Source organism: Squalius cephalus, assembly GCF_949319135.1.
Source record: "Squalius cephalus genome assembly, chromosome: 20".
NCBI lineage: Eukaryota > Metazoa > Chordata > Actinopteri > Cypriniformes > Leuciscidae > Squalius > Squalius cephalus.
This window is the reverse complement of record NC_137141.1, coordinates 5,717,897-5,734,746: the sequence shown is the minus strand read 5'-3', so window position 1 is coordinate 5,734,746 and position 16,850 is coordinate 5,717,897. Positions and strand designations below refer to the sequence as shown.

The window sequence follows — 16,850 nt, the reverse complement described above, 5'->3', positions numbered from 1 at the left end:
AAGGTTCCTAATTTTGTTTTGGAGGTCTCTGACAATAGGATTACATGCATACATTGCAGCATCAGCTCTTTTCTCACAGTCTCTGAAACTGTTTAATCAAGGATTCGGTCTCTCTAAACCCCTCCTTTTCAAGAGCCTCCTCTGCTCTGGTCAGTCAGATGGCCCACTCTGTTGTGATTGGTCGACTTGTTACCATATCTGAATCTCCAATGGCGTGGAGCGTTTTTAGTTCATTCCTATGGAAGCTCAACTTTCATAAGAATTGATTGAAAATGCTCGCTCTGCTCCGCACCGTTATGAATGGCTGTGCGCATTTTACTTTCTCTTTCGAATTGGCGCCCCTTCCCCGATGACACCAGTATTAAGTGTTGTCAGACATCGATTAACTGGTGGGAAAACTTCCTCACCATCACGTCATCCCTACGCTTCATTCACAGTGATACGAACAGTAACAATGGCTTCAGTTTTACCGTATCAAATGCAGCACGACCCAAACTCTTCCAGACCTCAGTTATAACTGCTGTGTTCGAGGACAGGGCAAAGTCGATATTGTTCGCGAGTAGCCAATGGTATTGATTTAAAATTAAAGTTTTGACTTGCCTAATTTGGATGTTATTGCATATTTTAATGCATATGTCTCTCCTGCTGTATAAAACAGCCTATACTATTACATGATGTATTTTAACAGTATTGTTCAATAAAACCATGAGGACTTGCTTTTGATACGATATTGGGAAAAATCTGATTACTCGATTATTCGAAATATATCAAAATATCCTTAAGGTTTTTCTTAACTTAAGGGGTTTATTGCAACCAGACCCTGGTCTCTAGATCAAAAGTGTGTGTCCCTACTTTAAAGTCCCCCTGTGGTGAATATCAAGTTTTTAATGTTGTTTATATGTCTATGTGGTGTTTTTAATCTGCTTTAAGACTAACCATGTCCAAATGCACAAGTCAACACCATTGCTGAGTATCTTCTCCTTAAAACTGCAGAGAAAAAAAGAGCATCTCAAACTCAGTTTGAAATCGCCGGTGATTCTTACATCATAAACTATCTTGTAACCAATCAGATCAACGTGCGGGCGGCCTTTAGCATATCTTTAACTATGCTATGGAGCAGGGGTCTCAACAGAAGGGGTAAAATCATTGACTACAATGACACTTAAATGTAAATCCATGGAATATTTACCAGTTTTATTTTGCACTGAGTCAGATTGCTGAGGCAGTAATTGCATAAACATTAAGCAACTGTTAAAATGGTACACTTGGGATTGGGTGTTTTCTTACAATACAGTGCAGATACAACTAGTCGGGCCAAAATGCTGAACACCAGATCTTTGTCTTGTCATTCAGATGTTAATGTCCTTACGAATGTGAAGATTTGGACTGAGGGGGTTTCGAGTTCTGTAAGGTTCTGAAAGTTGATGTCTTTTCTACCTTTGCAGGATCTTTAACGAGAGTTACGTTCCACATGGACTGAAGGTAGTGCAGGCGTACGCCGAGCACGGTCTGCGTGGCCTGATGGAGCTGGAGCGCTGCTGGCGACAACACTTTCTGACCAGCATGAAGCCGCGCCATTTGCCCCCTCTCTGGTCCGTCAACCACAACCATGACAAATATCTGCGCAAGTATGGTGAGGACCTTCAAATCCAGCTCAATTGAGCTCCTCGCCACCCAAACAGAAAGACTTTGTGCTACAACTGCTGGAATAGGATGGTTCCCACCGTGTGTTTAACACCTTGGTGTCCTGTCCGGTGTTGTTTGAGTGTGTACCAGAGACACTCGCCCTGGCCACAGGCAAGCCCTGGTGTTGACTTCCAAACGAGAAAAAAAAACAACAACATAAGACTAGACTGTGGCCCCAGTTTGAACGGGCTCTAAGGGACCAGATGGAGATTGGGTAAGAGACTCTTTGGGGATCGGAAGCCACTGTGGTGAACGGCAGAACGTTAAACTCAATGGTGCGAAAACAGAAATGGTGATAGGTAAAATAACAGCGTAATGCGCGCACTTTTTAATGTTGAAAATGATGAAAAGCATTCTCATTTCCCTGTGGAAAGTAGATTCTACTGTATTTTAACCAGCCCGAACCTTTTCTTCTTAATCATCAATTGAATACAACATTCATAGGCAGGTTTGAGGCCATATTAAATATTTTGTTATTTGTTAAATCAGTTTGTCTTTTGAAGCTATACAAAAATGAAATGCCCATAATGGAGCTTTATCGTTTCGGTTTAAAATTTCAGGCTGTTTTTTGTGTTTAGTGGGTTTTGAGGAAAACTCCCTTATCTTTGAAAGACTGGACCAAATTAAGCACAGCTTCTGTACTATAATCCTCCTTGAGGTCAGGACACCTCCAAAACACACCAGAACATCTTTCGTGTGTGTATATATATTCCCCTGACCGATTGAAGATGGGCTAAAATGATGCTGGAAGAAATTTAATTCTCAACATTCTCACCCGATCAAGATTGAATAGTGGCAGTTTGTGTTGTATTTGCAGTTACAGCCGGAGAGATTCAGCTCCATGGATGGTAACGCATATAAATGGCCAAATCAAGGAAACTGACGTCTGAGCCTAACATTTGTAATTTAACTTAAGAAACACTACAGCTTTACTTTTTATTTACATTTGTCCATATGTAACCTATTAAAAGCTGCTGTGTTTCCTTAATGTCAATAATAAAAAATTAAATTTCAAATCTTATGACTGGATGAGTTGGGTAGTGGTTGTCAGTTTCTTCCTTACTTTGTAGATGATGTATAATATACTTCTGTTTCACATCCTGAATGATCGCAGCACATAAAACAGTCCAACACTCGTACAGTTTTACTGTTTATTACTTAGAAAATCAAGATTTAATAAATAATCTGTAGAAACGTAAAAAAAAAAAAAAAAAAGCTTTGTTTTGGTCACTTCAGTGATATCGGGTCTAAAATGGGGGTCAACATCAGTAGTGACTCGTCTAGTGATTCTGGAACAGCAGCTTTAAGGCCTCTTCGATTGTGGCATCAGAACAATCTGTTTGTCAAATGACAGTTTTGGATCCGTGTCAAATATTCTACGTTTCACAGTAATAGTACACAAGTTGAAATCAAACAAAATGGGGTAATGTTACAAACATCTCGTCACATTTAGGGCCAGTCACAGTATTTAGTTTGGTGGCCAAGTGTTCTGTAAGAGTAGTGCATAGCATTTGTCAGATAAGCAATACATAAACATTTAAAATCTTTCCTGTCTCATAAGACATGAACACACAACTTGAGCACAATATTATTAATGACATCAAGTGGCACAACTAACATGACAAACAAACACTGTTATTTTAAAATGCTTCACTATACTACTCCATTATCCAATTAGGAAGTAATCGTCGCTGGTGTAATGTGCGCATGACGTAGTAGATTGTCAAAAAATCATTAACAATAATGTAATCCAATAATATAATATTTGTCACTGTCTGGATGTCTATAGTTACTGCTTTAGGCTTTGGTGAACTGCAGTTAAAACTATTATACACGGTCTGTATTCCAACTAAATTAAGTGCGTTGTTGAATATCAGCAGTGTTCGGAATAATTTTCATACAGCTGAATGATTTAGAATAATGAATTTAGTTTTTTGATTGAGGCACAACCACATTTTAACAACCGTCTGCTACTTATTGCTTTTGCATCTATATATCTTCTTGACTTAGACCACAATAGGAATAGTACAGATCACTGCAGTGACAGAATAACACAAGGGTGTTCAATCCTGCACCTGGAGGGCTAACGTCCTACACACTTGCCTCTACAGGACAGTGGCCCTTCAGGAACAGGTTTGGACGCCACTGGATTAAGGCATACATTATTTCTGCCATTTGCTCTGTGGAGGTCCTGTTAAGCTTTACATTTTCAGTCTGTGGTTAGGGATAATGAATTTCTTACATCTGGTGATTTCAGCTGGTGATTTCAGAATGAAATACAGTATATTTTCTTTGGGGGTAAACAAGCTGGAAGCTACACATTCTGTGTACTGTCTGGGCTTACAACACGTGGCCACTGAGTTGATGGTGCACTCAACTCTAGTGTGAAAGTCTACTTGACATCAGTACATCTGGCTGGTGTTTTCTGAACCAGTTCGGACCAAGCATTTTGCCTTGATACATTCTCACGTTTGCTGTACAAGGCAGTTTTCACAGGTTAAGGCTGTCGGGCCAGTTAAATTCTACATGACCTGCACACCAAGCTGCCTTTTCAAGTGTACTCTGGTTTGGTTCTTTGGGAGCTCCAGAGTTTAGATAAGGAGCATTCAAAATAACCAAACGTCAAACAGACCCAAGTCCCCATCAAATGAGGAATAGTGTTATTATAGACACATTGACATTAAATGGCATGTACAAACAGCCAAACTGCACTTTTCTTTTTTTTATCTTGCCTTAAACTGATAGAAGGCTATAAATTACTGTAATGTATCTCCACAAAAAAGGTTCCAAAAAACTTCCCAGACTCTATTCACTCTATTTGCACAATAAATAATAATAAATAGGATTTCTTGCTCAGGAAAAACAAATAAAATTAGTCTCTGCTGGATGTGGATTGCAAGATGTATAAGCTATATTGGTTGCACTTTATTTTACTTGCATGTATTTACAGTGTATTTACCTAAGAAAGTACTGGGTAATATAAGGTAACTACATGGGTTGGGTTTAGGGGCAGGTTCAGTGTTATTACCTAGTTATTACCCAGTAATAGTAATTACTATAAGAAGTACATAAATGGGGAGCAGGACTGTAAAATAATGTGCTACCGCTATGTTTCTAGCAAAAGATTGGTGTATCCTGAAGCTTTTCTGTTCATCTTGCACTTCTTTCCTCTCCCTCTTATAGTTGTCCTTCTAGCATGCTGCTAATTGCCTGGTCCAGGGCATTAGGCTGTTGAATCTTGGGTTTAACCCCTATTGCAGAACCCTGCAACCTTTGCAGCTCCAGGATGCTGTCTATAGCACTTTGCAGGTGTTCACTCAGTTCCCCTTCCTCTACTAGTGTAGGAAAGCTTGGAGACTCTGCTGCCGAAGCTACCAGCCTGTTCCTCTTAAGCACTGGAGTGCACTGCTCTGGAAGTAAGCCTTGCACCCTTGAAGCTACATAATCTGCTATGGCCACAGATTCAGAGTGGTTCTGTGAATCGCTACCTGTCCTAACTGTTTCCATGTCAGGGTGTAATTTCAGATCATTTTTGTTCTCTTCGACATTTGACAAAGGAGGCTTGAGGGATTCATCTTTCCCCTGCATGGCGCCTCCCCTAGTTAACTGCCCGCTGTAGTTTCGTTTATACCCAGAGATGGCATTTGAGGTGTCACATGCCGAGTTCTGGATGACTTTGCGGGATCCTGACTCATGTTTGATAGTGAGGCGTAGTGCTCCTCTGCTGCTGGAGCGATATGTCTTGAGGCCAGGAGGTCTGTCAGATTGCAAGGTCCACGATGGTGGAGATGGAGGACAACCGGAAAGGCCAGTCTGGACAGATGACACTTGACTGTGCTGCGATGAGCTCTTAGGCCTTGACATCAGGAAGGACTCTGCTGAACCACCAAAATAATGAAACCTGTTCACATTTCACTATTTCTGGTCAGAGTGCAGGTAATCTGTGGCTGTAATTGTAATAAGTTCCTCAAATCTGATTCTAGAGGGCCACTGCCCTGCAAAGTTTAGCACCAACTCTAATCAAAGACACCTGAGCAAGCTAATCGAGGTCTTCAGATTTACTAGAAAATTACAGGTAGGTGAGTTTGATCAGTGTTTGAGTGAAACTGTGGCCCTCTAGGGCCAGATTTGAGGGATCCTGCTTTATAGAATTGCATGAGCATATCAATGAAAAGAAACTAGTGAGAAAGAGGCACACAAAAGAATATTGTGCCATAATACCTGGATCTCTTCTGGCTCGTCGTTTATCCTCCCCCAGTGAGAGTCTCTCTGACTGCAGAAACAAGCGCTCCAGCATCACCATCTCTGCTGAGGGGCTGTCCTGCTGAAGAAAGCAATAACAACTCAGACCTGCCACCTCTTATATTCCCAAAAACCAAAATATTCAGCGTTTCAGAAAGCCATCTGTTACCTGGGATTCAGCCAGGAGTAGTTGCCTGTACTTGTTTAGCATGTCTTTGGTTCGTTTCAACAGAACAACTGAAAAACACTCAAACTGCTTGTCCACTGCACAAAGAATGACAGACACTTTCATTAAGTTTTTAACAGTGGGGCCCATTACAGGACAACAATTTTGTACAATCAAATTCAAACTTCTTTATAGGAGTCGAACCTGAGATAAAGTCAGTCTGGCTGGGTAGAGCTCTAGCACAAGTATGGTAGGGCAGCAAATGTCTGACAGCATCCTCCACTGAAACAAATGGAGCCAAAGTGTTTGGACTGAGAACAGCACTGTGGTCCAAAAATAGCTGCTGTTTGACCCTGAAAATAACAAAATACACAAAGTATTTTTATGTTAACATGTATTGTTACTATTGTATCAGTTAGTTATTTTGTGGATGACTTCCATTATTCTTTTTGTCTTTCAAGCATTTGTTGGGTATCTCACTATTGTGTCTTGGACAAGGCAAAAGAATGGCATATCTTACTCTTACTCCACTGTTAGTGAATTCGTACCTTTATACTAATTTACCTAAACTCTTAGCCATGGGAACTAACTGGTTGTCATAATATTACAGAGGTAGAATGCTCTGGCTTGTCAGTGCTATTTAAGCAACATCTGCTTGTTCACATTAGTGAAGTGGAAGCTGACCAAGAGAAGGTTGAGATGCTTGCACTCCTCCTCTGAAGCATGCCCAATAAGGATGATGGTGATGCTATCCTTCCCAAAAAAGACATTCAGGCCAGTTAGCATTCAAACTGATGACACAATCTTATTGGAGTATGTAGATGAGCTCATTATTCAATGGTCAGCTTCTCTGTGGGACCCTGGTGACAAAAGAGCTTTTTTACGATGGTAAGAGACTTCCCTCTAATCCGGCGATTCTTAACCCTGTTCCCATAAGCACACCAACCGCACACATTTCCTAACTCTTCCTAATCAAATGCATCTGATTCAACTCATCACCTCATTAGTAGAGAAGTCAATGCCTAAAATGAATGGGTCAAAAAAGTCATACAATATGTGCACTGTTGGAGTGCATCCAGGAACAGAGTTGGGAAACTAGAAAGTAGCTTCTACCCTCACTGTCTGCATGTGTAGTCAAAATCAGGTTGTTCTGGCCATCAAGGGCTAATCCATGCTGTATGGGATAAATCCCATCACATAGAGCCTCTTTCACCTAGATATCATCATATAGAGACTGTGTTTTTTCCCCGAATTAGGACATACAAAAAACTCCCAAACCCATTTAAGGGTAATAATTTAATTTATGTTCAAAAAAAAAAAAAAATTATATATTACGGATGAACAAATGATAAAGCTCGGGTTGCTGAATATTTGATCCCTTACTTCAAAAGCACTTATTGTTAATATGATTACAGATTATATCCTAGATGTGCTGTGTTTGACAGAAACCTGGCCAAAACCAAACGATTACGTTTCTTTAAATGAGTCAACCCCACAAGATTACTGTTATAAACATGAACCTCGTCTGAAACGCAAAGGGGGAGGTGTTGCTGTAATTTATAGCAATATCTTCAGAATTACTAAGAAGTCTAGTTAGGGCCCGAGCACCGATGGTGTGAGGACCCTCTTGGAATTGCTCCGTTTATTTCAAATATAATTCTTTTGAAGTGTTGGTGCTTAATGTAACACTATCTAGTGTAAATGATAAATCACATTTGAGATTTGTGCTGGCTACTGTATACAGGCCACCAGGGCACCATACAGACTTTATCAAAGAATTTGCTGACTTTCTATCAGAGTTAGTACTGGCTGCAGATAAAGTACTAATTGTTGGTGATTTTAATATACAAGATAACGAAAAAGATGCATTGGGATTGGCATTTGGAGTTAGACAACACGTGTCAGGACCTACTCATCGTCGTAATCATACTCTAGATCTAATATTATCACATGGAATAGATGTTGATGCCGTTGAAATTCTGCAGCAGAGCGATGACATCTCAGATCATTATCTAGTCTCGTGTAAACCAAGGCTGCAAAGCCGACTCTGTTACACAAATATGTTAGACCTATCACTTCTGCCATTAATGATCTTCCTGATCAGTTTCATCATCTCAGCATCCCAGATAGCTTAGAAGAACTCTATATTGCGACAGAAACTTTCTCTTTTCTTTAGACACAGTTGCTCCTTTGCGTAGAAGATTAAAGGAAATAGTCCAATGCCGTGGTACAACGAGCACACTCAGTACGCCATACTGAACTTGTGATCGATGAGACATCTCTTCATTTACTGCTACAAACTGATAACGGTCAGATAAGTATGATTTAAACCATGCTAAAGCAATTCCACTAATGCCAACATAATTTTCTAGTCTATTTAAAAGAATGTTGTGGTCGATAGTATCAAATGCAGCACTAAGATCGAGTAACACTAATAGAGAGACACAACCACGATCGGATGATAAGAGCAAATCATTTGTGACTCTAACGAGAGCTGTCTCGGTACTATGGTACGGTCTAAATCCAGACTGAAAATCCTCGCAGATATCATTTCTTTCAAGAAAGGAACACAGTTGTGAGGATACTGCCTTTTCTAATATCTTTGACAGAAAAGGTAGATTCGAGATCGGCCTGTAATTGACTAATTCTGTAATCAAAGTGCCTTTGTGTTGAGATGCACTTTTTGTTTTGGTCAGACAGACCTTTCTTTGAAAGACTTGTTTTGACCTCTGAAAAACAAGTCGGCAAACCCAACTGCGGTTTACCCACTGTGACTGGGTGCAAAAGGTTTACAGTTCAAGATTTCCAGTTAAGTAGGATCTTCAGGAACGATTGATAATTACACAAAGGTGTGTTGGAGCAGGGTTGGAATTGAACTCTGCAGAAAGGTAGCTCTCTGGGAAGATAATTGGGCATCCCTGACTTAAAGGGATAGTTCACTTTGAAATTAAATTTTGGTATGTTTTAGCTTACCTCAAGGGCATCCAAGATGTAGGTGTCTTTGTTTCCGCAGTAGTTTCAATTTTTATATTTTTAGGTCAAACCGTTCTTGTCTGTCAGTCATTTAATGCAGGTCTATGGTCACCACCTCAAAGAGCATGCACAGAGAAGTCCAAATTAAACAATTCCCCATCGTAAGTACACATTGATGGCCTAAGACACGAAACGAGCGGTTTGTGTGAGAAAACGAACAGTATTTATATAGTTTTTTAACTCTTGTACACGGCCACGGCCAAGTGATCTGAGGGCGCGCGCGCATCCTGGTGTGTGACGTGTGCCCAGACATTGTCTGGTCAGACACATTGACACTACCGCTTCAGACACTACAGCTTCAATAAGCAATCAATGCAGGAATTGTCTGTATCTTTACATTGTGAGATAACAAATGAATGTTTAATAGACAATTTTAGGTTACTTGAAAATGCACACCAGAGGCATTTTCCATAGTGAGATACCTCACTCTGTTTTCAGAGAACTCAGACTATGCAAGTAACCTTACATCTTTTTGAATCCATACTGAGGTCTACATAGAATTAGAATGCAACTGAGCAAGTATATTTTTACTTACATGTGTTGCCTCTTTGCTAGTGTCAGTTTCTCCTCCTTCGGACTGCATGCAGTTGGTGTCTGTGTCACAAACTGCATATTAATAAAAGAATACTTTCCGAATTACTTTGAAATAACATCTCCATGAAATCTAGAATTATCTCTTGAAGACTTCACATTTTACTTATTATTTTTGCACCTTGACCATCTTCTGAAGTGTTGAGTAGGTCTCTTTGTCCTGGGAATGCTGGTATACCATCTCCCGTAAGTCATGCTGGTCCAAAGAGATTATTTCACTGTTGATCTCTAATAAGGAAGAGGTATCAATTTAAAGCCAAAAAGAATTATAGGATGATTATAAAAAAAATGTGTTTGTTATAAAGAATATTTTTCTAACAACGGCTGTTTAGTTCTTCCACAGCTACAGTGATAATATTAATTGTAATATATTCAATATTCATGTACGGGTAGTGGGACCTCATTTTGCCCCGGAGCAAAGTGAGGGGCAAGCCATGCTGTACCAAGATGCTTTAAATTAAGAAACTGATGGTTTTGTTCAGGTGGTTAACTGGCTTTTACGTTTCCATAGCTCCATTCCCCTGTTTCTGTTTCATTCATTCACTTTCACTTTCCATTTTACCAGTGTAAATTACCAGTTTACCAATTTACCAGTGCTGGAATCTCTATGTGTTTGTTTAGATTAGTAATGTGTTCGTGATTTAATTAAATCTTTTGTGCACATTCACATGAGTGTTGATTCTGTGGTTACTGCTTGCAAACAAAGACTCTCTGGTTCCTCTGAGCTCAGGTAAATCATGAATTAGTTAAACTGCTTTTGATACAACTTTTCTAAGGCAAAAAGGAAGGGCTCTTACTCTTTACAGGCCCCTCCTGGCATTTGGATTCAGCACAAAGAGCAATCGACATGAAGGAATCCAGCTCATCTGAGGCTGGGGGTGTTGAGCCTATCATGGAGTCTGTGCTTGTGGTCTTTACAGTAGGAGATTGCAGTAGAATGTCACTGTGCTCTGAGGCATGGTACACTGGCAAAGGAGTCTCTTTACTCTCACAGGATGCAGAAAAGTTCTCAGATGCAGTCAAAGGTGTGAGTGAATCCTCAGTTTCACCTGTGGCAGTAGAGATGTTGTTGTCCATTTGCACAAGCAGAGTTGTAGATAGGGTATCTTGGGTGGCTGACGGTTTAAGTGGATCCTGCAGGGAAAGAAGTATATTGTGTATTTACTGAAGAGATATTATGCTGCTGCATTTTCATTTCTGTCTTTGAATGCAATTACACAACATGCTTGAGAACCTATGACAGAGCACAATTACATTTACCTGTTGAGGAAGATGTATTGAGCCCTGATTGTGATACAATGGATTATGCTCTCCTTCAGTAAATTGTTGCTCGTCTGTTTGGGTGATCAGTTGTGGGGATAATGAAAAAACTGGCTCAGGGGTACAACTAACATCTGGTTGTGATTGTAGTAGAGTTGATACTGGAGAGGGATGAAAGTGAATCTCCACAATAGGTGCTTCCAGTGAAGCTTGAGGAGGCAATCTGCTCTCCTGCCAAACCAAGTTTTTAAAAAAGCAGTGAACAAACATATTGAGCCCCAAATATATTGTAATATGCAACCATGTTTTCAAAATGTAATTATAACATTTAAATGGTTATTAAATTGTTATAATATTTGCTGTTCAACAACATAAAAAACATTCTTAGCGTTACAACAGAAAATGTTACAAATTAACTCACTTGAAGCAATTCGTTGACTTTCTCCTCATCTTCTGTTGTTTTCTCAGGTGAGAGAAGCACTGAATTCTGGATAAGACTCACCTTCCCCTCAGGTCCCCCTACCAGACCTCTTTGGATCACTGACTCACCATTCCCTATTGGTGTGGTGGTCATGTCAGGAAGGAGCATATTAGCATTATTAATCAATCTGATCTGGTTTCTGACAGTGTTTTGAACAACAGCATCATGCTGTCCCTGCACTTGAGGTGCATAGGTCCCTGCTAGCTGTGTTGGCATCTGGAAGACTGTAGGAGGTGTTGGCCGAATCGGTAAAGACCCTGATAGAAGTGCCCCATGTTTGAGTGTGAGTTGTCCAGTTGGAGAGGTGAAAATAGGGCTGAAGTTAATTTGCCTTGGCTGTATAGTCACAATTTGAGAACTGTCAACGTTGGGTTTGTTAGACATCTGATTGCTTGGTGTACTAAGAAGACACCTTGAAATGCTGGTAGACTGGGTCATAGTTGCAGGTGTTTGGCTGGGCAGAAAGAATTGTCTCTGACCCTGAAAAGGATCTTGGGGCTGAATGACAATGGGGCCTCCCTGACCAACCAAATTAAAGCTAACAGGTTTGCTAACACTTGGTGCGGACTGTGCTTGCAAGGACTGCTTTGAGCCAACAGAAGGGGAAAGCAAGACAGTCTGTGTTGTATTTGCTGAGATAAAGGCAAATCCTGGCAATGGTTTCTGTCCTGATGGCCTGGGACTGATCTGTACAAGCCTGGGCTGGATGTTGACAGGTAACTTGGGCTGAATGGGTAGAGGAGTTTTTTGTAACATGACCACTGATGGAGTAATTGTTTTAACGGTAGAGGCCAACATCTGGCAGCTTGTGAGGCTTGGCAGGGTCTTTTGGGTGATCATGCTGGTCCTTTGTGCTGAATTAATAGAAAAGGATGCCTCGAGTGGAGGTGTGGGGAAGACATTCCCAGGAAGTAGACTCATTAACTGGGTTCCTGGAGGCTTGAGTGAGGGGCAGCCTGGACCAACAGCTAACAAAGATGGCTGAGGAGGCTCCACTGCTGTTTGTGTGTCCTTTGGTGAAGAGAACAAGCCAGGCATGGTCAATGGTTTGGAGAAATATGGTGTTGCAGGCAAAGGAAGGGATGCATCAGACAAACCAAGCTGGAGAGTCTCTGCTGTCTGGGCAAGTCCTGCCTCTAATGCAAGAGTGTCCTCAGTGATGTCTGCCTCTTGGAGACTCTGCTGGAGAATGTCACAGATCTCTTCTGACTCTTTCCGCTGATCCACTAAGTGGACATTGGGATCTTCTTGTGCCTCTTCTGGACCTCCACTTCCTAGGGATGATACCGGTGATGCAAGCAGCGCCTCCTCCAGAAAGGACAGATCTACACAGCCAGAGACAGGAGTGTCCTGAGAACTTGCATCATCTGCTAACAGAGATGCAGGACTCTGCAGAACAAAAGTTCACAACAATTATGTGAAACGTTCGCTAGGAACACAAACACTATTTTAAAGCTTAAATTCAAATATCAATTCTTTTGATGATAAAAAGTGGGACAGACATGCAATACTGAGTTCTGGGAGATCCCAGCTGAAACAAATCTATATGTGACCCGTGCTGGCAAAACGAGTCGGAATCAAGCTACGGGCAAAACAAGTGAAAAATGTCAATTTTGGTCGATTTTGAGGCTTCCACAAAAATGACTTCATTAAGCCCTCGTCTAGCTATCCCAGTGCTCCAAATATAGCGGCTACACATGTAAAAAGTATCTTTATTTGTGCGTTTTTTGAGAGGAGTACCTTTCCTTTGTCCATGAAAAATGCAGTTTTACTCTGCTCGCTTCTCACACTTCCCCTCAGCACAAGTGGGGACATTTGGGGATATTTAATTTAATTAATCAATCAACAATACTATTGATCAGCATTACCAAATGTGGACGTTTTCCACTAGAAACCAACATTAATGTATTATTTTAATTTAATACTGTGAAGCTGCTTTGATACAATCTGTATTGTGAAAAGCGCTATATAAATAAACTTGACTTGACTTGACAAGTTTGGTATCGTTGTAAAGCAGTATTCCAACTTTGTGAATATTCATAGCAAATTCTCCATGGCATGAGTCTGAACCATTGAAATGTGATTTTTTCGAACTCATGCTGATGTAAACAAAACGATCTCACTCACGCTGACTGACAGAGCTGAAGAGTGTGCACAAAGATGTTTCAGACAGCGTCTGAACAAAATTACAGTATTTCAAAATATCTGTCTTGGCGAGTATTCACGCAAACATTATCTCTTATGTCTATTGTAAACGTTTGGTTAATTGTTGGGGAAAATCATCTAATGTGTAACATCACATCTGTGTGGTACAGTAGGTCTGAATATATAGACTGTCTGTTAAATAAAATGTTAAAATTAATAAATAAATGTTAATCAAACATTTGTGGTATGCTGGGAAAAAAAGGTTGAATATATATATTATTTTCCTATAGATATTTAGTTTTGACTTGGTGTGTGCCAAATTTGGTGGTATTACCAGGGATATTAAGGTATGGTTACTAGTTGATTTTGTTTTGGTGCCTTCAGAAAACTTGAACTCGTTTTTTTTTTTCACAAAATTGAATTTGCTGACTCCATCGACTTCAAACAGGTGTAGCTCAGGCATTTTTTGTTTGATTCCAACAAATCATACATCATTTTGAAGGTTTTTAATAGGATAGGGAATGTATAGAATAGAGAAAATAACAATAATTCATTTTAGAAAATGTGCTCATTGTGACTAATTTTGCCAGCGCAGATCACATATATTGCCACTTCCGTGGGGAGAAAGGTCTAGACTCACTGGAGTGTCTGTGAAGAGTGATGGCTCTCCAGAGGATGAATTAAGGAGTAAGTCTCCACTTGGCAGCTGTTTGAACAGAAGGGAGGAGGGACAGTTAATTGCCTGGAGTATTTTTTAGACCTTGTATCTGCACACAAAATATATATACAAACACAAGAGTTTCTCTTGTTAAGGTCCTTCTCAGTTCTTCACGTGAGATCTCCCTACATATGACCTTATAAGTGTGGAAAGGTTTCCAAATTACCACAACTGAAACAAGTTTAGGAGAAAGTACTGTAACAGATAGTCACTTATGTTACTAACTTTAAAGATTACAGCCACACAGTAATATTACAATCCCTTCATACCTCGTTTGTCCCATGAAGAAAATCATTCAGGGCTTGAGGGTCACTGTTTCAAAGCAAAACATTTAGTAGTTAACATGAGCAAAATATCTTGCAACTCTTTTTTTTTTTATTTAAATAAAATACATACAAAGTGAGAAAAGTAAATTTACTACATGTAACACTTACCACAAAACATCAAATAAACAAGTACCATCTTCATCCTCCATTTCAACTAATTAAGAAGAAAGGTAGATTGGAATTACAAAACTGTAAGAAAATTTCAAACAAATTAAATTTTGTATGGATAAAACATGCATGCATCCCTTGATATTCAATCTAATATGTCAGTATTGTGTTCATATAGAACTTAATGAACTATATAAATGAACTCATATAACAAATGCACTTTAATAATGTATATACGCTATTTTAGATTTTCTTTGCTTGGTGCCAAATCTCTAGTAAATCTCGTTCACAATGTATGAAATGAGATAAAACCATGCAATTATGCAATAATCTAGGTTTGTGAAGCAATCTAACCTCTGATTAGAGTGGCTCCATTCAGAGCAGGGAGAGAGAGTTTGTGTGAGACTTCATTGACTGGATTTCAGGGACTGGCTGTGAGAAAACCAGACATTTGGACATATGCTTCTCAGCTGGGACATCGAGTCATCGGGATCTGAGAAAGTAAACATGAGGTGCACATAATGCGGTTATATAATTCTTGCAAGTCTGGATGCTGAAGTGAAATGGCTTGACTGAAAACTGGCAAACATGCTGTTTACAATGATATTTTACAATTTCACTGTTCTGTACATTTTTGGTCAAATAGCCTACAAAATGTGGACATCTCAATAAGGTTTTGTTTATTTATTGAATATAACCGAATAGTAAAGATCAGACTAGAGTTATTTGTACAATTTGCCGCTTTTTAAGTCATTTATAATGTTAAATTGTTAATAATGGTAAATTCAACTATGAATAAAATTGGCTGGTTAAAAAGAGTAAGGCCTATTTATAATAACGCAAATACCAAACAAGAAAAAACAGGCTTGGATGCTACATTTTACTTGGTTCACTTTCCTAAAATATCTCCTAAAAGTCCATAATTCAGTGTTATTTAAGTTATTCAGTGTTATTTTATTAACAATAATTGCCACATTTAACTGTTAATTTACATTATTATATTAAAACGCCAAATATGGCTTTTCTATCAATTTTCAATATCTCTTGATTGATGAAAATAAAAAGATAAATAATAATTCATTGTGTGTTTCAAAGGAATTAGGCTTTGTAGAAATGACAGATTGGAGGACTGTAGGAATGACTAAACTACACACATATATCACTGAATGGTTATAAAGAAATTGTAAACAGTGTATAAGACATCTTATACAGGCTAGGCAGCAATAATATAACTTAACATAAAAAAAATGCTATTATGCATAACGTATAATGTTAGTTATGTAATGTCAAAAATAAAATGCCAGAAGATTTAATAAAGGCTACATGGACATCATGAAGCACATGCCTTAGAGGTTCAGTATCCGTTCATTTGCTTTGGCCGAAAACCATCTCCACTTAGTAAAAAATTCCCTATTTCTCTCTCTCTCTCTCTCTCTCTCTCTTGACTTTCAGCGGAGGTCCAAGCACCTAGATCTCCTGCAAAGACACTTTCTTGTTTTTCTTCACCTGCACCCGCATTTCATTACCGCAGCACACGCTGACTGTAATGTTAAAAATGACAGCATTATAGCCTGTTTAAGCAATGACTCCCAACATTATCCGTTTATCATGCCCCCAAATCAGAGCAATTATTAGCGTTGCGTCTCAGAAAGAAACACTTGAGGTTTAAAGGGATGCTGTTCAAGACGGCGATGAGGACACAAAAGCTCTTCACGTGAACACGCAGCTGCACATGTATCCCATCATCACATCTCGTGCCGCGCTATAACGCGCGTATCCTAATGCGGCATTTCGCAGAGGAAGAAGGAGAAGAACTCACCAGCGTCTTTGTGCTTTATTATTGTCCTTTCAGAGGGGCCTGTGCGCCATCCATCCATACTCGCATGCTCAAGGAGGAGGGGGAGACGGGCTCGTGCGGGTGGGTGACAAACACAGAGGTGGAAGACACAGAAAGCGCGTGTGCATGTGTTGCTCTTCAGTCTGAAACACACTGGAGCCGAAAGAACGGATTTCACTGAGGCGCGCATCTCTTTACACACACATGATGAGGCACGTTCACGCATTGCACATCATCTTGACTCTGCCATATCTTGT

The 16,850-nt window shown here is 39.7% G+C and overlaps 2 protein-coding genes across 8 annotated transcripts in view; one reads left to right on the top strand and one right to left on the bottom strand.

The window, feature by feature from the left end:
• Window positions 1-2,883, top strand: part of exd2 (exonuclease 3'-5' domain containing 2) — a 22,656-nt gene extending 19,773 nt beyond the window's left edge. For all 3 annotated transcript variants that reach the window (XM_079853240.1, XM_079853239.1, XM_079853238.1), the window contains exon 9: window positions 1,446-2,883. In XM_079853240.1, the coding sequence (XP_079709366.1) occupies window positions 1,446-1,662 (217 nt within the window). In that variant the 3' untranslated portion in view covers window positions 1,663-2,883. The remainder of the gene's footprint in view (window positions 1-1,445) is intronic.
• On the bottom strand, window positions 2,381-16,850 carry LOC307148050 (uncharacterized protein). 5 transcript variants are annotated; one of them, XM_079853231.1, is made up of 14 exons: window positions 16,576-16,850; window positions 15,111-15,249; window positions 14,757-14,802; window positions 14,592-14,634; window positions 14,245-14,310; window positions 11,400-12,848; window positions 10,979-11,209; window positions 10,516-10,852; window positions 9,840-9,946; window positions 9,663-9,733; window positions 6,299-6,447; window positions 6,098-6,192; window positions 5,908-6,010; window positions 2,381-5,564 (listed from the first exon to the last, which is right to left on the bottom strand). In XM_079853231.1, the coding sequence occupies exons 3-14, from the start codon at window positions 14,795-14,797 to the stop codon at window positions 4,864-4,866; spliced, it is 3,393 nt and encodes a 1,130-aa protein (XP_079709357.1). In that variant the 5' UTR covers window positions 14,798-14,802; window positions 15,111-15,249; window positions 16,576-16,850; the 3' UTR covers window positions 2,381-4,863. The 5 variants fall into 5 exon arrangements, with proteins under 5 accessions (XP_079709357.1, XP_079709358.1, XP_079709359.1 ...); XM_079853232.1 differs by having other exon boundaries at window positions 2,381-5,561; XM_079853233.1 differs by having other exon boundaries at window positions 5,908-6,007.